The sequence below is a fragment of the Pezoporus occidentalis genome, unplaced genomic scaffold, assembly GCF_034315485.1.
Source record: "Pezoporus occidentalis ecotype Australia unplaced genomic scaffold, CSIRO_AGI_Poc_V1 ctg42, whole genome shotgun sequence".
NCBI lineage: Eukaryota > Metazoa > Chordata > Aves > Psittaciformes > Psittacidae > Pezoporus > Pezoporus occidentalis.
In genome coordinates, this window is record NW_026915747.1 from 5,153,020 (window position 1) to 5,178,434 (window position 25,415).

Below are 25,415 nucleotides of genomic sequence, written 5' to 3' on the forward strand. Positions count from 1 at the left end.
ATGACAATTCCTGCTTTTTAGTTTTTAAAGCAAGGGTTTTTTTTTCTTTAAAATGCCCCTTCTTTCTAACACCTCCAGCACGTGTCCCTCTTTCTAAACAACCTTGGTTTTCCGTCCCCTATGCTAGAGAGGAATACAATAGCAAGCATGATATTCATAGAATCATAGAACGGTTTGTGTTAGAAGCTCATCCAGTTCCAACCCCTGCCACGGGCAGGGACACCTTCCACTAGAGCAGCTTGCTCCAAGCCCCTGTGTCCAACCTGGCCTTGAACACTGCCAGGGATGGGGCAGCCACAGCTTCTCTGGGCACCCTGTGCCAGCGCCTCAGCACCCTCACAGGGAAGAGCTTCTGCCTTATATTGAATCTAAATCTTCCTTCTTCCAGTTTAAAGCCATTCCCCATTTCCTATCACTAGTTTCTCTCACAAAAATTGTCCTCTCCAGCTCTTCCTGCAACAGTTGGGAACACTGGGCGCAGTACAAAGATCCAGGACTCTGAGCTGCAATTGCACTGCAAGTTCTGTTTTACGATGCCTTAGCCAGTCCTCCCGTAACACAGGGTGATGCTGCTTCCCATCCTCTTATCTCAGGAGTGCTCTGTCAGACTTGTGTCTTATTAACACCAGTGATACCAAATACAAGCCCTGGCAAGAAGAGAAAAGTCATGAAATAGGCTATTTATAGGAAAATCTTGGCTACCCCACCACCAACAACTGCCGGGAGTCAGACTGACTGTCTCCTACCATACAAAAACCCTTTTACCACCTGAGTTAGAAACGGCCCTTCCTAGCTGGGTGGCCCATGGATCAGCCCCAATGACCAGCATGGGATGGGGTGCTCGTGCTGCCAAAGCAGAATGTCTGTGCTCCCCGGTGGCATCCAGACATGCCTCACAGCCATCCATGGAAGGACTAATCAGCAATATATCCTCCACATTCAGCTAACCTGTGGCTTTGGTGCCCCATAACTCCATGGAACACACCACCCCCCTGTCCTGAGCGACCACCATAACAGATGGAGCCCAAAGCCATGGACTAAAGAAACTCTGGACATCTATGGATGTTTTAAAGACATTTTATAGGGGTTGTCCATAAACTAAGGGAACGGTATCTGTGCATTATATCAAAGGACGGGAAGGGAGGTGGGAGTTAATGAGGATGTATTGGGTAGTGTGGGATCTCAGCATGATGTAAATGGTATGGAATAAGGGGTGGAGATTGTGCTAGTTTTGGCTGCAGTAGAGTTAATTTTCTCTACAGTAGCTGGCTGGGGCTGTGTTTTGGGTTTGTGCTGTAGTGTAGATAACACAGGGATGTTTTCTTACTGCTGAGCAGTGCTTGTACACTAGAGCAAGGCCTTCTCTGCTCTTCACCCCACCAGCAAGGAGGTTTGGGGTGCACAAGGAGGTGGGAGGGGACACAGCCAGGACAGCTGACCCAAATTGACCCAAAGGATATCCCACAACAATGGTGTCGTGCTCAGCATATTAAGTTGGGGGAAGAAGGAGGAAAAGGGGGCATTTGGAGTCATGGTTTTTGTCTTCCCAGGTCCCCATTATGTGTGATGGAGCCCTGCTTCCCTGGCGATGACTGAACAGCTCCCTGCTGATGGGAAGTGGTGAATCAATTCCTTGGTGTGTTTTGCTTGTGCACAGCTTTTGCTTTCCCTATTAAACTGTCTGTACCTCAACCCACGAGTTTGCTCACTTTTACCTTCCAGTTCTCTCCCTCATCCCACCAGCAAGAGACCGAGCAAGTGGCTACGTGAGGCTTGCTTGCCAGCTGGGGTTCAACCACAACAGATGGGCAGGGAGGATGCAGGAGAGCAGGCTCCACTTGAGGAACAAGTGGATGCTTGTTCCTCGAGGAGGAGATGCAGGACTCTGTAGGCACCAGTATCTGCAAAGATGCTTTAGGGAGTTACTGACTTAGGTTTGCCTTGAAGCATCAGAAGCACAGGAAGCCTTTATAGCCAATTCTCTGTCAGACAATGACTCAGGTCCCAAACACCCACCTTGCCCGCCCTCTGTTAGCAAAGTGTTGGAGAAATATCGCCCAGCTCTTTACACAAGGCCTTTTGTTGGCTGGTCAGCTTCAAAACCACTGCTTTTCACCCCCAGGTGACAGCGCTGCCATGAAAAACAGGAAGAGACTGAATACAGTAATTTAAACAGTCAAACTCCATTTCCTGCCTAAAGGAAAAGAAAACACCAGCAAAAGGCAGAAGCCAGGTGATAGCTGGGGACAGCCACTTTGATTATCTTGGACAGATATTCAAGCTGTGTATCCAGGAAAAGCTATGTTGATGGAGGTGACACCTTTTCAGCTCAGGGACTGGCGTCTGTTAAGCTGCAGAGCAGCAGGTGATGCTGCGAGGGACATCAGGCTGATGAGGACACCAGGATCTCCCAGAACAGCAGCTCTAGGGTGCAACCAGCTCCTAAGCTGACAGCCAGCATCGTGTCCCATTGACATGGAAGCTGAGAATGCTCTGTCCCTGGCAGTGTTCAAGGTCAGGTTGGATGGAGTCTTGGGTGACATGGCTTAGTGTGAGGTGTCCCTGTCCATGGCAGGGGGCTGGAACTGGATGATCTTAAGGTCCTTTTTAACCCAAACTATTTTATGATTCTGTGATTCTATGACACATGTTTGGGGCTTCATTGCAAGGCAAAGCTCCAGCAAGGATTCCCATTCCTCTTGCATTTCCCCTAGCAGGCCATGATACCCTTATGCTGCTTTGGGGTCAGTTTCAATACCCTCCTCTTCTTCATCCATACTTGTATGTTCTACACAGCAGTTCACCTGCTTGCTCCTGCCTCCATTAGTGAGCATCCCAGTAATGTTGTTACCTCTGGGCTTCAAAATGCACCTATTGTTAATCCTATTCCATAGTAATGCAAATCAACAGATTCCCCCAGTGATCAAGTCCTATACAAAATAGGCCATTTACATCTCCATCCTCCTCCCAAAGTACCACTTTAAGAAATTTAGCATGTCTCAACTGTTACAAAGTTAATTACAAAGTTTATGAAACATATTTAAAGCATGGCCCTCTTTATTTAACACGAATCATAGAATTTGGGTTGGAAGGGACCTTAAAGCTCATCCAGTTCCAAGCCCTGCCACAGGCAGGGACCCCTTCCACTAGAGCAGCTTGCTCCAAGCCCCTGTGTCCAACCTGGCCTTGAACACTGCCAGGGATGGGGCAGCCACAGCTCCTCTGGGCACCCTGTTCCAGTGTGCCTACTTTTCCCTCCAGGATAGCCCTTCCTCCTACCCACACCCTGTATATCCACACAGCCTCGGTCCCTCTCTTCCGTACACTGATGCTAAGCAATGCACCACAAAAGTGGTCACACTTTGGTGACACACAAAGCTCTTGCTAGATAGCCAGAGGGGATGAAGGTGCTCTCTGTAAGTAGGAATGGCTTCAGTATCAGGAGAGGAGATTTAGATTAGACGTGCAGGAAAGCTTCCTAAGCAGCCAAGACAGATCATGTAGGGAGAGAGATGAACCTCCCGACATTGCCCCATTGCTTAGAGGTTAAGAAGAGGTGAGACCAACATCTGTCAGCAATGTTACAAGTAGGGCAAAAGGGTGAATCAGATGACCCCGTAAGACTCCCTTTTTTTAATCCAGCCTCTTTTTTTTTCTGATTATATGAATTTCTAAGCATTTGGGGTCAAGGGTGCTGTTTAAATATAAGCTATTATCCTGTATTTTCAGCAAGGAAAACCAGAGAGGTATTACTTGGAACTGTTGTTCATCACCTGAGTGAACAGTGCCAATTTGCAAATCAACTGCCTAGACATAAAAATCCATCATTTTTTTTCCTGATTTATGCTGAAGATTAATAGGAGGAAAGCTGCAACACAGGAACAGGGGAGGAATGAACATTGAGGATCCTCTATTCATCTCTGGACTTTTCTATTTCCCATTCTGGAAATTCTTCTATCACACTGCTAACATAGAATCATAGACTGGTTTGGGTTGGAAAGGACCTTAAGATCATCTAGTTCCACCGCCCTGCAGCATGCACGTGTGGTTGGCACAAGAGAAGAGCAGGCTCATTCCAGTTGTGTCTCCATCCTTTACCTTCACATTGGGTTTGCAAACCAGGCTCCAGGACATTCAACCCTGCAGGACACCAGCAGACCCAATGCCTCCTGCTGCATGTTGACCATGAGACACTGTGTGTCCAGCCCACCTTGTTGCCAAGTCCCACCTGGCCTCAACTTCCCTAGCTCCTGCTGACTGATCAGGGAAACTGCAGACTCTGCACTGTACTACTCCAACATTCCCCCACATCCCTGTAATTATTTGTGTGCATATTGCAAGTGAAGAGATCTGTGCTGGTAGTGGTCCTCAAGAGACTTCTCTTGCCCTGAAGCAGTCTTGAATAAGCATTACGCCAATGCAGGAACAGGAGCATCCTAACATATGGATCCCTCTGAGTCATCTATCACCCTATTAGAAAACTATTTGTTACCCAAAGCCAGACCTGCCCATGCAGCAAGATGCAAGGACAAGGCAGTGAGTCCAGCTCCATAATCCATTGCCCTACAATTAATACCATAAAGAAAGACTCGAATATGTCTTTTAATAGTGTTTCTGCAATGCTCAGTGATGGTTTCCCATATCTCATCTCTACCCATCTGCTCAATACCAGGCACCTCATCTCTATCTGCTCACACGCAGGATTTCGGCTGCTGCAGGCAGGGCAGCAGAGCTGAAGTTCAGGTCCAGCCTCAATCACAAGCAGGTTAAGCCTCTATTTGCTCCAGCAGAGAAACATTTGACATCCACACAAAACCAGGGAAAGTCTCACTGATGGGTTTGTAATTGGTTTTAGAGCTGCCTCGAATACACGTGCTAAGAGGCAGAGCGGCAGTGCTGGTGGATAGCTGGCAAAGCAGGACATCAGCAAAAGGAGACGAGGCCCTCAGACCCATATCCAGGCTCCAAAATACTTCCCCAACCATCAAATATTTTCCAAGCTTAGCAGCTGGACTGTGCAACCCTTACAGCAGCCAAGTCACTAATACCTCTTCCCTCGGGCAGCACAGCTGATCTCAGACAGGCCTTGCCAGCAGCTCTAAGCAGACTCATTTAAAGAGAGGACAGCCTACTTAGTTACACTGTTCAGACTCCCTGTTTTTTTCTCTTCAAGGATCTCCAGGCTCTTTTTCCAGCTGGGAAGCATTAGCATCTCTGATTCAGAGTGAAGAAATGCAGTCGCAAATATACTCTTAAGTGGTTTTCCCACTGTGTCAGCCTTATCCTCTCCCCAGCCTCTGTCCCTTCAAATTCAGTCTGATGTATCTGCCTTCTTGGGTGGGACTCACACCAAACGATGCAAGAGAGCTGTTGACAGTTTTGCTCCTATCTAAAGCCACAGAAGCCAGGTTACTGGGAGGTTTCAAACCCCCTGATTTGGGAGGTCCGGTAATGCAAACGTTAGTATGGAGCACAAGCAGAACGGATACGCAAATGCATGGAGAGGCTTAACAGCCCAGGAAAGCAACTCCAATGGGAAGCTCCCAGGTTAAATCTAAAGGCAGCTTTTTGAATGTGCAGAGGCCTTAAGGCTAAACAAAACACTCAAAGCCAGATTTGGGCACAGGCTTTCTCCCTGTGCAATACTCCATAGGGAGCTTTGCAGGTCTAAGCAGAAAAGTTCCCAACTAAAATGAAGGACTTGTCCCTCTGCATGTTTGGTGTGGGAGTATGGGAGCAGTGCAAGATCAAGCAGCGATGCTGAGAGCACTGGTGTAAAGGGGAATGAGGGCAGAGTAAGGCAGGATCAGCCTCCCTACAGTTAAATTCCCATGTGTTCCTCTTGGTTTGCCCTTGTCCTGCAAAGGAGCAACAGCGGTGATCCCCCAGCAAAGGAAGCTTGAGTACAAAGAGAAAGCCAGAGCAATCCCGTATCCTTGAGATTATGGGGCAGGAAAGCACTCTGGTGTTTCTCCATATTCCCTTTGCTCAGGCTTGAACCTGCCTCTCACTTGAAAGAGCTAATTAAGGGAGGAAATCAAAGCCCAGAGAAGGGGCTATTACAGCAGCCAGGGTGCAGTGCCGGCTGGAATACCGAGCTCCATGCATGGTATCATTTCTGCAGTGACACTTTAGTGAACCAACAGACTAAACTAAGGCAATTCCTTCAGACCATTTGTAGGTCAGGTAGACCAGCCTCTTCCCCTACCCTGCCCTTAAATCTGGCAGCATTTAATCCTGGATCTGCAGCCAGGTCTTAATTTTTCAGTGCAGAGGCAACACAGAGCTGGCTTGGAACGGGAAGATGAGGGACTTTGATGGTTAATGACCAGTGCTTCCTAGCACTAGAATAAGGCCCTGGCTTCACAAAGCTCCCTGAATGATCCTGCTCCAACTTCAACCCAGGGAAGGAAACTTACACCCATAGACACAGAAACCAGTGCAAACCATTGACATTATCGAGGTCCTGTTTTGGTTTAGGTTTGAGCCAAGGCTGCACAAGGAAATGTAATTTCACCCCTAAAGAATTGTACAGCAAAGTAACCACAATAGGCAAATTCCAGCAAAATACTTCAAGACCCCTTGGCTTAGCTCATCAGCAATCATAGCATGTCTGGGCAGGTCAGAAAGTGATACCCTTCTCAGCTCATCCATGAGCAAACTGAGGCATGAACGGGTTAAAATAGGTGATGTGAGGCAGAGCCAGCACTGGGATGAGGCAGTTTGAGCTCCTAGTCCCTGCTCTAATTGGTAAGCCATGCTCTGTGAGCACAGGAGGAGGCTAAGATTGGGTGCTTTGGGGCTTCACTTACCGCACTGCTACAGGGAATGTCCTTGACTTTGAGCCAGGCCAGATCTAACGTCCCCTCTCCCCTGTAGCAGGACTGCAGTCTGTCCTTGATGCGGTCATTGATCTTCTTCAGGACAAAGATGCAAAGAGCAGACTCATCCAAGGACTTCATCTTCCTTTTCTGCCCCTTGGAGAAGACTGTGAAGAGGATATCATCCTCAGGACCAACACCCAAAGACCTTGCTAAGATAGCACCAGCCTTAGACAAGTAGGCTGCTTGGAGCAACCGGTACTCCACTCCGTTCTTCTCACAGCCAATGGGCACCTCAACGTAGGAGTTAAAAGCTGTGTCCTCCTTACAAAGCCGAACCAGCTTGGAGGTATAAACCTGCTCCTTCGTGGTGGAGCCCGGTGGTGAGATCATCTCAGGCTGTAGAGTTAGGAAATAGACAAAGTTACCGCTGCTAAAGCCATAGATGTAATAGATATCAAAGTCAGGGATGATGGTGAAGGTGTCTGAGGGGATTTTGATCATAGAGGCCACAAACTCATCATGAAAGACATATGCAAACATCCCATCTGCCTCGGAGTTCTTGGTGAGCTTCCTGCTGGAAATAGTGGGGAAATACTCAGGTTTGCCATCCACGGCAGTGGCGATGAACAACTTGTCATCCATGTTGCTGTAAGAAACAATGACTCCAAAAACAGAGCCACTCTCATTCACCCCAGAGAGGTAATGCTCCTTCTTGTGGAAGGGCTCTCCCAGCTTGAAGAGGTCATCCAGCCTCAAAAGCTTGCAGATGCCCTGGTAAAGACTCCCACAGGCTATCAATCGATTCTCCTTGTAGTCTATGAGGAGCATCTTGTTGATGTTGTTTGTGGGTGTCAAGGGTTCGTTGCAAGTTTGGACTATCCTGGGGGGATAACACTTGGGATTATCTTCATCAGGACCAGTTTGGTGGGTCACCAAGACCTTCAGGTCACTGGAGAGCTTGTAGATCCTGTTGACAGCTCCCAAGTAAATGTGCCCAGTTCTTTCGTCAACCACCAAATGGTTGAAGTTCCCCTCTGCTTGGTCTCCAGTAAAGGTGATGAAGGGCCTCTTTGGATGGAGTGGTTGCTGCCTACCAAGAGGCGACACTGTGGTGGATAGCAGGAGGTGAGAAACCAGGCAAGTCCATTTCCACATGGCCGGTGACATGATTACAAATGTTTGTATTCCCAAGGGAAGGAGGATTAAAAGCTGTACAAGTCTTCAAAATACCAATTCCCTGGCAGATTTTGTCCTACAAGCAAAGACAAAAGAAAACAGAAGTACATTACTATGGAGTATTCCTTCCTCCTCCCTCCTTCACAACCATGCCATCATCAGAGCCTATTTAATTGCTAATCCTCCCTTTCTGGTCTCTGAGCTCTCTACTTAAAACCAGCACAAAGGGAGCCCTCCTGAAAGAAAAGATGCTGGTGGAAAGAGCAGAAATCACACAGCAGAGTAATAAATTGGCACCTTCTTACTCTCCATTACACACACACCCCTGTGCTCCATGGTGCAGCCCAGAAAGTCACTGGAAGCCAGAGCAGTGCAAAAGGCATCAAGTACTATTGCTGTTTGCACTGCCAACTGCGTATTTGTTATCAAGGAAGACAGGGCTGGACAAGGATTATTATCCTGCTCTGTTGGAGGAGGGACTGAAGCCTACAGAAGGTCAGGGACCTGCCTACAGTGACAGGTCTAGATGGATGCTGAGCTCTTTTGTCACCCTTGAAGTCTGCCAGGAAGAAGCCAGCTCTGGTCTGACATTACCATCCTTTCTATTCGGGAGACCTCAGTCCAGAATGGGCCTGTTTGATCAGGCTCTCTGTGGCTTCCAGATCAAAGCTGCCTCATGCTAGTCCAGCCTGGAGTACAGACATAGGGGCTGTAGTGTGCCAGCCTTTGCAGCAATGTCTACAAAGGGCACGCAGCCAAGCATGGAGCAAACAGAGCACCAGGTCTCCACCCTCCCATGGGTTCTCATCACCAGACTGCTCTCCACCCACAGCTCAGCCAAGGAAACAGTCTAAAAGACAGAACCAGTTCCCCCTGGGCATAGCAGATGAATGGGGAGAAAGGGGCTGCCTAACTATTAGCAGTAATAAAGTCTAAAGGACCATGAACTGGAAAGATCAATGACTCAGGGACCAACTTTCCAAAGAGAAGGTGGTGGGAGCAGTATGGGATACAAACATCTTCCATAATCACCAAGCACCATCCTTGCGCCATGGCAATGCACCTCCTTACTCAATACATCCATCTGCTCCCTATTCCTTCACTTTTTCATGTCTGCTTCTGTACCAAGAACAATTTTAGCCCTTTATGGCCCCACCAAGCATGTGAGAGATGGAGTCCTGCCAGCTCAGCTCTCACAAGCCAGGTTCCTTGATGACTGCACAACCCTTGCTACATGGCCAGGCTGAGGCACACAGATCTTTCCCCCCTTCATCCCTCTTCAACACCCAGATCAGAATCTCACAAGTCTGTTCTTGTTTTCTAAAGGACACAAACCAAGCCCCAGCTCTGCTCCTGCAGGCCAGAGTCCCATCCCTCACAGAGGGACTTTGCTGAAATCAGGGGTGTAAACAGCTGAGTAAAAGTGATGACAGCCAGCCCCACACATACAAAAGGCGAGGAAGAAATCACTGTTTGCAGATCCCAGCAGGGAGGAAGCAGTGGCAGTGACACAGGTCTGGATTTCAGCCTTTTCAAACCTGTGTAACTCTGCTAACGACAATGAAATAATAAAGAGAATAAATCCCATGTTCTTTCGACCTGTAGTCTGATTAGATCTGACAGTGGAAAGGGTAAATCTGGGGTTGTAGAGCATCCCCCACTTTCCTGCCACCCAAAATCTTTCCAGGTTCTCCTAGTAGCTAGCATTTCAAAGCTGTTGTATGACCACCTCCACCTCCCACTTGCCCTCCGTACCGCAGCAGCCGCAGGCAATGGATAGATGACGGACAAAGGTCATTCCACATTTACTTTAGGTGTGTTTACCCTGCTCTGCTTTGCCTTCCTGGTCAAGCAAATATTTAATAAAATGAAGCTTAGACTACAGAGGTTGCAAGACTGTCTCATGAACACGAGAGGATTTGTTCTGCAGGGATGTGCAGGCTGGTCACGTCGGCTTTTAATAACCTTTATGATGATAGATAGAGTGGCGATGGGATGAGCTCTCCCCACACAACCATTCTTCTTTCAGGAGAGGCCATCCTTGAGAGAGCAGCCGAAGAGGGGAAGCTGTCCCTGTTTGAGTCCTGTGTTCAGAAACCTCACGTGGCAATCCTGAACACCGGCTCCTGTCACTTCTGAGTTATGATCCATATTTCTAAGACACGGGTTTGATCGGGCACTAGATAGATCTAGGAAAGAATTATTCTTTTCAAGTCCTAAAAGATCTCTATTTCGCCCCTATATCCCACTGTATTTCGCTCTTCTTAGTCCTGCAGAGTCAGCACAGCTGCAGGACAGGGAAATGGGAACTGCTGTGACCCAGCGATTGAAGAAGTAATGAACAACCCCTCTTCTGCAATAGGAGCCCTCTGCCCAAAGGTCATCGCAACACCCAAGAGTTGAGTTGCAACAACAGGAGGAAACATCCCTATTAAAATAAGTGACCAACACAACATAGAATCATAGAATAGTTAGGGTTGGAAAGGACCTTAAGATCATCCAGTTTCAACCCCCCTGCCACGGGCAGGGACACCTCACACTAAACCATATCACCCAAGGAGAGAAGGTACACTCCAGACATGAAAGCTCCAGGAAGGCTGCATGAAGAGTCCCTTTCGCAGCAGACAAAGGGGCTTCAAAGACAGCGAACCTCATGGGGGAAGATGCTCACCTGCAGAGGAAAGAGCATCAATAATCTGACAGCACCAATAGCCACTGAGCAAGCAGGAGCATCCCTGTGGGACAAAGAGGTGGGGAGAGCAGGAGCCTGGGGCTATTTTGCCATCTTCCACCAGCCATCTGAGTGACCCTACGAGCAGGATTTTCTCTCTGTGAACTGCTGGCACTCACTCCTCTCCCATCTGCTCATGTTGTTTGCCCTGCACCCTCTGGAGCGCAGCCTTAGCTTGTCCTGCAGTCCCAACCAGTTCTTGAGCCTTCAAGGGCTATAATTTATAATGTGGCTGCTATTATTTATTAATAAATAACATCAGAGAGCAAAGCCAAGACTGGTCGTTTAGCTTGCAGAAGAGAGCACAGTTTGTACTACCTCTTAGAGGATGCACCAAGGAGAAGGGGGCTATGCATGTCTTTTTATGACCCGTGTCTGGATAGCAGAAGTCACAGCAGCTGGGAAGACAAATAATGCAGTGGCATAGATATATCCGTCTTTAAGGCTGCTTGGTCTAAGAGAGAGTGATTATATTATGATACGATATGATATGATATGATATGATATGATATGATATGATATGATTGATATGAAGAAAAAAGCAAATAACAAAGGCCACAGTGAGGTCTGGGCTTCAGACTTTGCTCTAAGCCAAAATAAGCTCAAACTGCCTTCCCATGAGAGCCAGGCTCACTCTCCTTTCCATTTCCAGGGACATGGCCAGCACTAACGCCACGACCCACCATGTAGGGCTCCTGTATGAGACCAAACTGTCCCTCTACATGGCTCCTGCCACAACAGCACATTTAAGGTCCCTAAGAAGGTCACACAGCCTCTCTAGTCACAGAGGTCTGTAGGGAAAGAGCTTTTGGTAGAAAGCAGCCCTGCTTTTTCTCCCTCTGTCATGAACACCTTGTCCTCCATTCACCCTTCACAGGCAGTGGTGGTACAGAGGGGATGCTGCAGGCCACAGCAATACAAAGCTATCAAATAACACATTCACCTTTATATTCACAGTTTGGTTTAAGGACTGGTTTCCACCTAAAGGGCAGCAAGTTATGGCCTGGTTACTTTTTTGCTGTTATTGACAACTTCCACCAAGGGTTAGAGAACACTGAGTTAAAGGATGCAACTTTGTTCTGCTCAGGGCTCTCTAGGACATGATCCCAAGACTCTACAACACACAACACTACGATACATGCAGCCCTGGACAAGAAAAGTTTGGATGTAAGAAAGCCTCAGAGGAAGAAACTTTCCTAACTCCTTTTAACTCATTGGTGGCTGTTATTAGATGGGTGAGGTAGGGAATGCCGAATACACCCTCACAGTACAGCAGGTTCCAAGGGGATGAAGTCAAGAAGGATGCGCTACAGCTGAGGAAGTAGGGATAGATCAGGCATAAAAAGGACACAAAGGACTGGTCTGTCAACTGAGAGGGAGGGAAGGACTTAGGAGGAAGTGTCCAGGGAACTGGGAAAGAGGGAGCTGGGGCATTCGGTTTTGATTGACAATCTCATGAAAGCCATGGTCATGCTCTTGGCACAAAACCACCCCTCTACAATGACAGCCCCTGAAAGGAACGTGTGACTGGGTGAACATGGGAGATGACAGCATCTCCCCATTTGGCTTACACACACACACAACCCTCCTGCCATCAAAGGGGGCAGACAGAATCACATCACCATGTCTTCTGCCACAGCCACTGCAAGGTCAACGGCGAGAGGAATCACGCATGAGAATGTGGCTGCAAAAAAGCCATTGAAGCAAACCAGCTCTGGGTCCAGCTTCAGGCAAGGGCTCAGAGCAAAAGCACACATTAACATCTAGGACATGATCAAAACAGCACTGGGGAGGGAGAAAACCCACCACATCCTCCTGCACAGTGGGTCTGACCACCCAGTGGCTGGTGGGATGGGTTTGGTGACTTCTCCACCAGGCAATACATGGCTAGGAGGAAGTCAACAGCACTTGGGACTCCTGCGCAATGCCAACGGCACGGGCTGGGTGGGTAATGAAGCCCAGCATTAACCAGACATCACGCTCCTCTGTTTACTTCTGCTTCACTCAGGCACAGCTATTCATTTCCCAGGATGCGGGAGGCCGTGCAGGGATGCTGACAAGGCAGACGCCCAGCGACGGAGCCAGCACAGAGCAATTCAGCACCAAGTGCAGCTACACAATCTCTTTAATCTCAGCTAAAGAGGGCTTTTTTTTTTTCCCCAGCTTCCTTTAATAAACCCTGATTACCATGGATAGAAGCTTTTCTTTGGAAGCCAACACTGGGAGAAATCTCATGCAGAGACATTGTCAACAGCTCCCCCAACAAAGCCCAGCTTCTAACTTCAGCTAAATCCTTTCTCCCTGAACTTATAACCTGGCTAATGCCTGGTGGAAACTGAAGCCAAGTCTCTCTTTGAGGGCATCCTAGGCCAGAGCATCTTTTCTTCAGAGCTCACCGTGATGAACAGATCTCAGTGCAAGCTGCAGCTTGTCCCAAAAATAAAGAGATTAACTTCAGGAGTGGTTTGTTTGCAAGGCACTTAAGCTAAGGCATGGCCTTCCTTCGTCACACAGATCATTCTACTCAGGCAGTCAGATGGTGCCCATCACCCTGCTACCTGTGCATCTGCCAGAAGCGTATTAAATGATGGGATTAACGCTTACCATGAATGAGATTTTCCTCCTTTTTTTCCTTATTCCCCCATGTGATAAAACTGCATGTGGATGGAGTTTCTGCCTGCACTTCAGACTTGGTTTCCTATCAACAAAAGCAGGTCAGAGCCATGCTCCTTTGTTCTTGGAAGGGAAAGCAGAGAGGTTTGCAATGGTTTCGCAGTTCCTCCAGGTATTTGCTATGTGGAGACTCAAATGAAAGAACACAAATATTAGTGTCAAGAATGGAGTTTTGAGGTCATGGAAATAACCGACAAATCCTGAATCCAGGGTTAAATTCTCTTTTCTGGAGCAGACTTGGCCAGTGAGTGCCACCCTCCACAACACAGGTTGCAGTATTTCCCAGTCTTCTGAAAGTATCCTGAGGATATCCCTGTTAAAACTATTCCTTATTGCAGTAACTCAGACAAACAGACCATTGTAGCAAGAGCACACAGGATTGTTGATTTTAAGCAAACCATGCCACAACAGTGCCTGAATTGGTTGACCCTACCTAGATGAATGTGTATATGAGACCATAGAATCACAGAATGGTTAGGGCTGGAAAGGACCTTAAGATCATCGAGTTCCAACTCCCTGCCATAGTCAGGGATGCCTCACACTAGACCATGTCACCCAAGGCTCTGTCCAACTTGGCCTTGAACGCTGCCAGGGATGGAGCATTTACCACTTCTCTGGGCACCCTGTGCCAGCCACTCACCACTGTCCCAATAAAGACCTCCTTCCTTATATCTAACCTGAACTTCCCCTGTTTCACTTTGAACCCATCACCCCTTGTCCTATCACTACAGTCCCTAATGAAGAGTCTCCCTCCAGCATCCTTCAGACACTGGAAGCTGCTCTGAGGTCTCCACGCAGCTTCTCTTCTCCAGGCTCAACAGCCCCATCTTCCTTAGCCTAAAGCACTGAGAAAAGTGAAGAATCTCCAAAGCCAGACTGTCAGGTTGTCTTCTATTTCAGTCTCATTCTTGTCCCCAGCAAAGACATCATGTGCTCCTGGGACTCTGCTCTCCCCACTATAAAGTGTTTCTCTACTGTATTTCACTGATGGGTAGCTCTCATGGGGTTGGCAGCGCCAAGCTGGCCAGGAAATTAAGCTGGTATGGAATATCCCCTTGGACAGTTCAGGTCCTGGCTCTGTCCCCTCCAAAGCTCTTGTGTCCTTCCAACCTACACTCAGGCAGGGCATGAAGAGGTGAAAAGTCCTTGACTTAGTATCAATACTACTTAGCAACAACTAAATACATCAGTGCGTTATCAACATTATTCTCATACTAAACCCAAACCACAGCACTGCATCAGCTGCTAGGAAGAAAATTAACTCTATCCCAGCCTTAACCAGGACAGCATTTCACAGGCAAGGAGACTCTGATCAGCTCTAGACACAAAGAGGAACAAACACATCCTCTGCCCCTAAAGGAATGATGAATATTGAAAAGAAAATGAACTGGGTTTCATCCCAGCAGGTCTCCCCAGCTTGTGTATCATTTATAGCATTTTAGGACAGCCTTGAGGAAAAATGGTGTTTCCTTCTTTAGAAGTCAAGCTTATGCTTGCAAATTTCCTCATCCCCAAATGAGGTCTTTACATCTTCTTGACCTGGTTCAGATGGGAGCCCTAAAACACCATTTTGATTCCCAAACAGCAAGAAAGGGGCTCTGACCCCAGCTTTCTCTGTGAGTCAGCAGGCAGCTATTTTCTTGTTGGCTGAGGCTGTACAGCACAGTTTACGCTGCATTGGATGCCAGTGGGTGGATGTTTCCCCCTGCTCTGCAGTGTTGGGAAGATCTGCGAGATACGAGTCCTCTCTCTCTGGCTGAAGTCTTGCAATTAGCACTGTATAAATCCACAAAGAGCCAAATCTCATAAGACACAGGCTATACTTCAGCTGTCTCCTGAAAGCCTGGCTCCATATTCACAGTGACTTTGTGATCACTGGCTATTGCACTCCCAAGATCTCTGTATATGCCACCAAGGATAAAACATGGACTTGTAGGAATTAAAAACACCCAAAACCTTTAGACCTTGATCTACTTGGTTTTGGAGCACTAAGATCTATATTTGGAGGTGGGGAAACCACTTGCAAGGAAGCCAGGAGAGAATCCTCAGTCTTCAAAGTCTCAGATTTTGCTACATAATCAAAAGGCAGCTCAGCAGAGCAGACTGAGCAACACAAGGTAAAAGCAACAGGAGTGGGAAAACAAGAGGTGGTACCAGGATGGGGAATAAGGTTTGGAAATCATAGAATCCAAGAACGGTTTGGGTTGGAAGGACCTTAAAGCTCCTCCAGTTCCAACCCCTGCCACGGGCAGGGACACCTTCCACTAGAGCAGCTTGCTCCAAGCCCCTGTGTCCAACCTGGCCTTGAACACTGCCAGGGATGGGGCAGCCACAGCTTCTCTGGGCACCCTGTGCCAGCGCCTCAGCACCCTCACAGGGAAGAGCTTCTGCCTAAGAGCTCATCTCAGTCTCCCCTCGGGCAGGTTAAAGCCATTCCCCTTGGCCTGGCCCTACAGGCCCTTGTCCCAAGCCCCTCTCCAGCTTTCCTGGAGCCCCTTTAGGCACTGGAGCTGCTCTCAGGTCTCCCCTTCAGGAGCCTTCTCTTCTCCAGGCTGACCCAGCCCAGCTCTCTCAGCCTGGCTCCAGAGCAGAGCTGCTCCAGCCCTCGCAGCATCTCCATGGCCTCCTCTGCACTCGCTCCAACAGCTCCACGTCCCTGTTGTGCTGCTGCCCCAGAGCTGGATCAGGACTGCAGAGCACAGCAGAGGGGCAGGATGCTCTCCCTGAGCTGCTGGGTGCAGCCCAGCACATGGAGGGGCTCTGGGCTCAAGCAAACACTGAAGCCAGGTCATGGAGAGCTTCTCATTGACCAACACCTCCAATAATAAACCTTCAGAGGGATGCAGAGCCAGTGGATTTGACACACAGGATAAGGCTATCTGTAAAGCAGATGAGTTTCAGTTGCCAGCAACCAGTACTTGATGGTTCAGAGAGTACAGGAAGCTATCCCAAATTAAGTGTACAGCTGGTCAGCCCAATGCAATGAAAGCAGAGCACAGCCATGTACTCACAGAGATCCAGGATCCTAGAGAGCGAGGACCATCAATCCTGCAAGTACACCAAACCTTACAGATGGAAACAGGCTGAACACACAGCAGGAGCAGGAACATAAAGATAATGCTGTTATACTATATTATTGGGAGAAAAGTGTCAGGCAGAGGTGTGATGATTTCTCTTCAGTGATACAGGGTTTGAGCAGAGGCAAGAACAGAGTCTCCCTTTAGGCTTTATTCAGCATAAAATCTCCTTTCATTAATGGCAGGTATCCAACCACTTTAGAGCAGCAACCACTAGCTACGGATGGGGCCAATGAAAAGACCTCACACAGCAAATCCTTCGTCTTCATGTTCCCACATGAGTGGCTAAAGAGAGCAGGTAAGCACATACAGGCCCATAAAACAGGGGTGGTTGGAGCATCTAAGATCTTAGCCAGGTCTTGAGTCCAACATACACAGGGTGCCCAGAGAAGCTGTGGCTGCCCCATCCCTGGCAGTGCTCAAGGCCAGGTTGGACACAGGGGCTTGGAGCAAGCTGCTCTAGTGGAAGGTGTCTCTGCCTGTGGCAGGGGGTTGGAGCTGGAGGAGCTTTAAGGTCCCTTCCAACACAAACCAATCTGTGGTTCTATGCCACCTGATCCAAAAGGCAACTGAAGGGGCAGGACACCCATGCTTGCACTAATAGAGACACCCAGCTGAGACACAAATTCAAGCCCAGCAGCAGCAAGAGGGACCGTACTCATTGTGCAGATAGCTGCAATGAGGCAGGGTGGCCACAGCCCTGATAAGCAGCAGCTTTACAAGTATTTTGTGGAGGTGGAAGCAGTCTGGCACCTATCCCACCACAATACCGTGATGTTCTCTAACCGCAGTCCCATGATGTTCCACAGATGACACAGGAAGACCACAAGCACTTTCAGCAGAGAATCAGCAGCAAAACTCAATCCCCTCTTAAAAAAAGGAAATAATAAATGAAGGATTCTTAACTTGCTATTAATTTCCTCTCCCAGTGACTTTGTCCACTGCCAACACATACAAAGGCCAATGGGAAGTTATTCTTAGAGACCTGCCTGGCTGTTGCTGCAGGATAACTAGCTCCAATCCCTACCTGAGAGTCTCAAGATACTGCTGAGCTAGACAGGATACTTAATGGCCAGGATCAGATACAGGCAAGAGACAGCATTGTGCTAATATGGGTGAAAAGATAATCGCATGCTATGTTTGTTAACAAGAAGATTAGAAGAGAGCTGGTGTTGTATACACACGCCGAGGCTGTATTTGCAAGGAGATACACAAATCTATCCTGCACAGCATACAGACACATTTAGTTTTGCCCAGAATTATGCAATTCCTGTGCTCCTGGTGCAGGGTAGTGTGTACATGCATAATTACACCCAGCATTAGCAACAACACCTCTAGCTCAGGTAGACTGACATGTTCTGTGCTAAGACTCAGGTTTAAGAACCTCATTACTTTGACAGACCTGAACTACTCAGGGTTCCTCAGCTTCCTCAGCTCCGTGTCTGCCTCAGGCTAACAGAGAGTTGCATTCACAACGGCTTGGGCAATTCTGAGAACTCAATGAGGAGAAGGCTTTTTTGCAAGTTTTTGGTTTGAATTTTTTGAATTTCTTGAATTTATTTTTCTGTGTTTGACCTTAGGTAGATTTTTTTACGCTGTCTTACTAAAAGCTTCATGCTTTGGAGCAGGTAATAAAATTGGTAGGGATCTTCTGGCCATGCCTCAAATTCGGTCTAAATTTGACCAAATTACAACATCTAACAACACATATAGAATCATAGACTGGTTTGGGTTGGAAAGGACCCAGTTAAGATCATCAAGTTCCAGCCATCTGCCATGGGCAGGGATGCCTAGCATTAGATCACGTCACCCAAGGCTTTGTCCAACGTGGCCTTGAACACTGCCAGGGATGGAGCATTCACCACTTCTCTGGGCACCCTGTGCCAGCGCCTCAGCACCCTCACAGTAAAGAACTTCTTCCTTCTATCTAACCTGAACTTCCCCTGTTTCACTTTGAACCCATCACCCCTTGTCCTATCACTACAGTCCCTGATGAAGAGTCCTTTTCCAGCATCCTTGTAGGCTCCCTTCAGACACTGAAAGCTGCTCTGAAGTCTAAAGGAGGCGTAAAACACGCTCAACATCAGCAATGAAGGGGCTACAGGAGTTTTCCCCATGCTATTCCTTGTGTCAGCTGGAGCCTGTTGTGCTGCTAAGAAGAAAACTCTTCTGTGGTCCCTGATGGGCTTACTTACACTGCAGCTCAGCTTAATTAACCCAATCAGAAAGCAAAAGAGGAGGATGCTCTGACAGGGAAGGCTGGGAAAGGGAGGAGGGGGAGAAAAGTGGCTAGAGAAAATGTAGGAGAAGGGAAGTGTGGGCAGATCGTGGATTTGCAAGTTCTGTAACCACTGAAACATCCCCTCCTTATGAATGGGGTATTGATCCCGCAGCTCCTGAATCTCCCAGCTCCCCTAGAATGGGTTTCCTGCAGCTGCTGACAAACGAGGAGGTCAAATCAGTTTCATAAGGTTAAAGTTCTGGGAGGAGATTTCCATTTTTGGCTTTCAAAAGCTTAGAAAATGCATTTCAAAGCAAAAAATAACACCACTGCAGAAAGGAAAAGAAGGGGGGGAGGAAGAGCAGGTAGTTGCTGAACGATTGCAGACTTATCCAGCATCTTCCCTAACCCTTCTATGTGCATTGAGAAGAGATCACAGGTCTTCCTAAATAAAGGACAGCACTACTGCCTACCAATTACTTCTCAACACCAATGTTTAATGTCAGGCCTGGAGTGAGTTACTTACAAGACTTGATAGAATCAGGAGCAGCAGCCCTTATTTACAGGCTATTTCTACATATGCTAAACCCCATGAATGACACAGGAGGATGTGACAGCACAGAGCCTGATGACAGCAGGCTGCAGTTACTTTGCTGTCCCACCATAGCTCACATCAGCACATCACACCTTGTCCTGAAGGGCCTCTCCAGCTCCCCCCCCCCCCCCAGTAAAATAGCACGTTGCTGCTTGCAAGGGCAACCAGCATCTCTAATCAAGATGTTCCTACTAAAAGCACATCCCCACCTCCACAAGTTTCAGTCTAGAAGCACCTCAGGGAGACAGAGGTCCAGGAAGGTGAAGACTTGGCCAAGGTCACACAGAGGCAGCATAGCTGAAGCACAGAGCCCATGTGTTTAAACGCCAGCCTAGTGCCACAGCAACAACTATTCTGCAAAGCCACACATGCAGCGCATCGGGGAACCTCATTTATAGCTGATTTTCTCTATTACCATCTCCTTTGGTGCATGCTTTAAGAGCACATACACCCCCGAATAGCTCCAGAGCAGTAAATTCCCATCAGTCTTCAACTCATTTGCTCCACCAGCACTTCGCCAGCATCAGCAGAATAGGTGCATTATACGCTCGAGTGTCATTGTTGAAACTACTTTAAATAGTCCAGTGGTCACCGTGTTCAACTGTGAGTGTGCATGGGTGCATCCAGGGCATCCTGAAATGATACAGAGGAGAGTCCCACTGCTGGCGCACAGCCTGGAAGGGAGGAGGTATTTACTCAAGCTACTTTGCTGCTGAAGCTCTCTGCATTATGTACCTATGCTTACCCACACTTCCCTCTCAAGAGGAAACACCGTCAGGCTGCAATCAGCAATGGCACTTGCTAGACAGCTTGCTGCTGCTGCAAAGCACACCTGCGAAGGCAAAATCTTCCTCCTTCTGTAAGCATCTTCCCTGTGCCAGATGCTCACACACGGATGGAAGCTGTGCTTTGCAGGAGCAGACCCTTCATTTGCACCAACACACACCTAGAGCTACCAACAGCTCAACAAATCACCCCGGAGCCACCACAAGGAGGGTGATGCAATTGTCTGAGCTGTTTGCATAGCCTCGTAATTGCAGATCCATCATCACAAAGCATTAGCTGTGTTAGGATAGGTGTTACAGAGAAAACCCAGCACCAGAAACAGACACATTTAGGCTGCAAAACATAGTTTATGGGTTTGCAATAACCGGTGGTTTCAGAGCTGGGGCGTGCTACCCAGAAGAACGTTACTTGTTTGCTTAGAGGCAGCTGCAAGCAAACCGTCACCCCACACTAATTTTATCCAGATCCAAACACCATCTGCTTTGTTCATCTCTGCTCACACAGGCTAAAGGCACCTGAGGCTGAGACGAGGGGCACTTTTAATGTGGGGGCACAGGGAGGTCGTCTCTGTTCATCAAATCCTGCTCGTTAGAGATGGAGGCCTTGATAACACAGGCTGCAAGACCTGAAGAAGCGCTATAAAACACATGCATAGGTGTTGAAAGAGTAAGAACCACAGAGGACTGTTTTCTATGTGCACCCCAGCCCGCCCAGGCTGCGTTGCAGAGAGCAAGCCTGCCCTCATTCTCCCACTGCATCCATCTCTCCACTCATCCCTCTCTCCAAAGCAGGACTTGTTGCTGTTTTCCCCTCACCTCACAGGATATCATAGCTGCACTTTGGGTGCTCCATAAGTGCCTAATACAGTTAAAAGCATATAAGCTTGTGCCCACGCACTGTGCCCTTTGGGGATGCAGTCACAACTGTTTAGGAGGTAGGAGCATCCTCCCTGCTCCTGGAAAGCATCATCTGTTTTCCCAGCCCCTGGGGGCCTCTGGTAAGGCCTGCAGCACACAATACAATGCCTTGTCCTGGCTCCTGTGTGGCTGGGACAGGCAGCTTGGAGCCAGCCAGGGAGGCTGTGGATGGGTTTTAACGACAAGGCATCCACTCAGACACGGATGGGCTGAGATTTGCCCTCACTTTAGAAGGTGGAGCTCCGAAACCTTTTGCTTCGACTAAAGGAAAAAGGCAAGGGGGGGAGAGGAAGGGAAATGAAGTTCGGGTTGTTAGTGGTGGCTTTGAATACATTAGTTTGCACTAGGCGTTACTGAGCTTATCCTGGGGAGTGCATCCAGGTGCCACTTCTGGGCTTATTCCTTGTTTATACTTCAGAAAACAAAAGCATAGCAATAAGTAGAAACTTGGACTTCTACTACAAGCTCATCTAGCAACTCCCTTGGCCAGACTGACCCTGGCTAGGTCAGTAAACACACTTAGGAAACATAGGAGTTGCTGTGTGGACCAAACCCCAAGGCAGCGAGGCCATGGTCATGCCATGGGCACATCAAACACCAACCTGTCCTCTGTCTCTGCAGAGAATAGGAAATGCCCATCCACTGCCTGCAGGAGGGAGCCCACAGCTCCCAGCTCTGGTCCTACCAGATGCAGAAGGGCAGAGATAAAAACTGGAGCAGTGTTAAGATGCTATTTGAGGTGTAAAAATGCTATTGCAATTCAATGGGTTATTAATGACTATTAATAACAAGATATTTCTCTGTGGCCATCTGCATCCCACACACTCCCCCAAAACCCACACTTCCCTTTTCCAGCTACAACCCTATCTCATTCAGGGCAGATAATTCCCTTTTCCCCTTTGCCTTCAAACCATGCAGGAAGGTAGCGCTCAACGGGCGGTTCCTCTGGTACAATCCACACAGACTAACATTGTGCCAAGCACCATGAACTCAGAACAGAGCTTTTCCCACTAAGGTGCCAGAAATAACACAAATAAACCATTCTCCTCTGCCTGGCTTTCTATCTACAGCTCCCACACATCGCTACCAGCGGGGCTTTCGAACTAAAACAGACTGGGCCTACGTGGCTTGAATTTATTCTGGAGATTTATCTCTTCTTGCTGAAGGCTCTGTGTTTGCTTGATCTTCCTGCCTTCCAAGTCCTGCAAGTGCCACATGTTGCACAGCTGGGTTCCTGACAGAGAAAGAAAACAGGAGGGAAGACAGAACAGATTATATATATATATCTATATATATATATATATGAATGTAATGGTCGAGGCTTTCAAAAGTCACCTGTGAACTTCAGCAAAGTCGCTTCGGCTATCTCCAAGGGACCTATGCACAGAGCTCTTGAGCTTCCAAAACTCTTCTCTCCATGGGCAGAAGAGGAAGGAAAAGGAAACAAGGAGCTCCAAAGGACTTGGTGCTCTGACGATGCTCAAGGCCAGCTCTTGCAGAGGAGGATTTGCAGGACGAGCTGTATTGGGGAAGGCTGGGGATAAGGCTGCCAGGAGGGAGAATGGTAGATCTATGTGGCAGTGAGGGAAATGCTGACTACTTTTAATTCTCAAACTTGCTGGGCTGTGACTGCTCACACAGTAATGTGTTTGTCCAGCTCCAGGAGAATTTGTTCACCTTCAGCAGCCATAACAGAGGAATATCCCTGGGCTCCAGCAGAGCTAATGGTCCTACACAGACACGGGCAATTCCAATTCCAGCATGCCAAACCAACTATAAAGCAAGGAAAGCTAAAGGGAAGAAGAAAGCCTGTTCGTCTTGAGCAGCACTTAAAGAAATCACAGCGAAGGAGAAAACAAAGAAAATGTTATTTCCCATGAAATGAAGTATTGCTCTCTGCAAAGGGAGGGGAAGAAAAGGGGAAAACAAAGCAAACTGGAGACTCAGTTCATAAATACAGCAGAAGGTCAGCTTCCTCCTCACCAATAACTTGGTCCCGCAGGAACTGAGCGTGGTATTTGATATAGGGCAGATATTTGATTCCTTCCTCTGCATGGGAAGGCTGACACACGTGTCCACCTTCCCCACCAGCGAACACCATTGCCATGGGCTGGTTTATGTCCCTTGTGCTGACCACCCTGCTTCAGCAGCAGCATGAAGGCATTTAAAAGGTGCTCCCCCTTAACGCTGAGCTGAAGAAGGGATTATTTTTGCCTGTGTTTGAGAATAGGCCTTTGCTGTAAAACCTTCTGCCTCAGCCCAGCAACAAGCCCTTGGAAGAGGCTAATTATGGGTGGCAAAGTAAGTCACCCACTGGCGTAGAAGAGACAGGCAAGCAAAAACCTGCACCTGGAGACCTATTTTGCTTATTATAACATAAAGCTGATTCTGCTGCCTGTGTTACCAGGGAAGGAGAAGCAAGAAAACCACCAAGTGAACTCACTGCATAGAAGTGGCCATGGTTTCCTCTTCCAACTCACTATTGCAAGACTGAGGAGCACAGCCTTCAAGCATCATCATACAGTCACAGAATGGTTGGGGCTGGAAAGGACCTACAAATCGTCCAGTTCCAACCCCCTGTCATGGGCAGGGACATCTCACACTAGCCCAGGTTCCTCAAGGCCCTGTCCAACCTGGCCTTGAACACTGTCAGGGATGGAGCATTTACCACTTCTTTGGGCACCCTGTGCCAGTGCCTCAGCACCCTCACAGTAAGGAATTTCTTCCTTATCTCCAACTTAAATCTCCCCTGTTTCAGTTTGAACCCATCACCCCTTGTCCTATCGCTATAGTCCCTGATGAAAAGTCCCTCTCCAGCATCTTTGTAGCCCCCTGTAACTTTTCCATATCCTTGTGCAGATACGAAGAAGCCTCAAAATCATCCTCCCTACACATCCATACCCAAAAGAGGGGAAGCAGAGCAGGAAAGCAGCCTGTATGGCCACATAATGCTGTGCATCAACCAGCTGGAGTGATGGAGATCCCAGCGCAAGCAGGAGTCCGTGTACAACCAAGGACTCAGAAAACAGATTGTCACCAAGTTGCAATCTGCTTGGGATCTCCTCCAGGCTCGTGGCACCTTGTGCTGCCCCACTTGAGTGCTCATGGCCAACTTCCAGCCACGGAGGGATGAGAAGTGGGGCACAACCTCCATCCTCTTCCAATGACAGAGACCCCTTTGTGATCAGCAGAGCTTGGACCAGCACCTCCTGAAAAGCATTAAAGCAACTGAGCTCACAGGGAGCCACATTCCCAGACACAAAAGTTTGCCCAAGATTTCACCATGTATTCCCAGTGCAAAACCTCAGGTTTTTCCCTCCCTTCCCTCTCCTCCCCACAAGCTGGAACAAATCCCTTTCCCACCAGTGTCCGAGCAAGGGATGCTGGAGGACAAAGGAGAACTGGGCTTGTCCTAAATCCTTCCTAACTCTGGCTGTGCAGCAAGGCTGCTCTTCCTTCTCCAAAAATCCCATCCTGGACCTGCAAGACCTTTCCTGAACTATGAACAAGATTGGCAACAAGATGTGACAAGTGCAGGGTGAACAGATTGGCATTTTCCGACCACATGCATTTTGCATTCATGTGTAGAAATGTGCATAGAAATGTGTATTTTCGTGGTTATGTATAAAACATACACATACATATACATATATATAATGGATGTAGTTGTTTGTAAGGAAAAGGGACTGCAACTTCAGCTACAAAATAATGAGGGAGCTGGGCACGTGCAGGCAGTGCGATACAACCCAAATCTCTTACACTGTAGGACAATCACGATCTCTTCTCTGAAATGAATGCAGAAAGGGCCCAAACAGCTGGGAAAAGGGTGATGCATGTGAGAAACTGCCTTTTCTCTGGCTCATGCATAACAGAGAGAGTGTGTGTGTGTGCTGCAGATGAGTCAAAGTCTGAGGGCTGCCTTGTGTCAGCCGTTGACTGTGCCAATGACAGCAGTTCCCAACAGCCTTTAATAACATCACTTGCAGACTTGAGCAGAGGGACAGGAAAGGGGGAATGTGAATGCTTCTCTTGCAGGCTGGTGCACAGAGCATCCTGTATCCTTGCCAAAATCTGTTCTAAGCACCCACTGATGGGTCCATAATTGCAGCCCATGCTGTGAGGTTATTCTAAGAGGTAATAGAAAGCATAAGCAGGAGACCAACCTTGGGTACACGGGGTCAAAGAGCGGTCTCATGGCCAGGATGACATGGAGACATACTGGGGTCGTAGAATCCATCATAGAATCAACTGGGTTGGAAGAGACCTTTAAGGTCATCAAGCCAAACCTTTACCCCAGCGCTGCCAAGGCCACCACTAACCCGTGGCACTGAGGGTCTCATCTACATGAGTTTGTTAACACCTTCAGGTAGGTGTGGATCAGGTGATGGTTTGGAAGGACACATCCCTACTGCGTT

At 48.2% G+C, this 25,415-nt stretch overlaps 1 protein-coding gene and 1 long non-coding RNA gene across 4 annotated transcripts in view; one reads left to right on the top strand and one right to left on the bottom strand.

Annotated features, from left to right (window-relative positions):
- The window catches only part of PLXNA4 (plexin A4), a 467,834-nt gene that overhangs the window by 432,035 nt on the left and 10,384 nt on the right, over positions 1–25,415 (bottom strand). For all 3 annotated transcript variants that reach the window (XM_062634250.1, XM_062634251.1, XM_062634252.1), the window contains exon 2: positions 6,813–8,076. In XM_062634250.1, coding sequence (XP_062490234.1) covers positions 6,813–7,991 — 1,179 coding nt within the window. In that variant the 5' untranslated portion in view covers positions 7,992–8,076. The remainder of the gene's footprint in view (positions 1–6,812; positions 8,077–25,415) is intronic.
- Positions 1–25,415, top strand: part of LOC134171747 (uncharacterized) — a 369,803-nt gene that overhangs the window by 95,610 nt on the left and 248,778 nt on the right. The gene's annotated exons all lie outside the window — the stretch shown is intronic.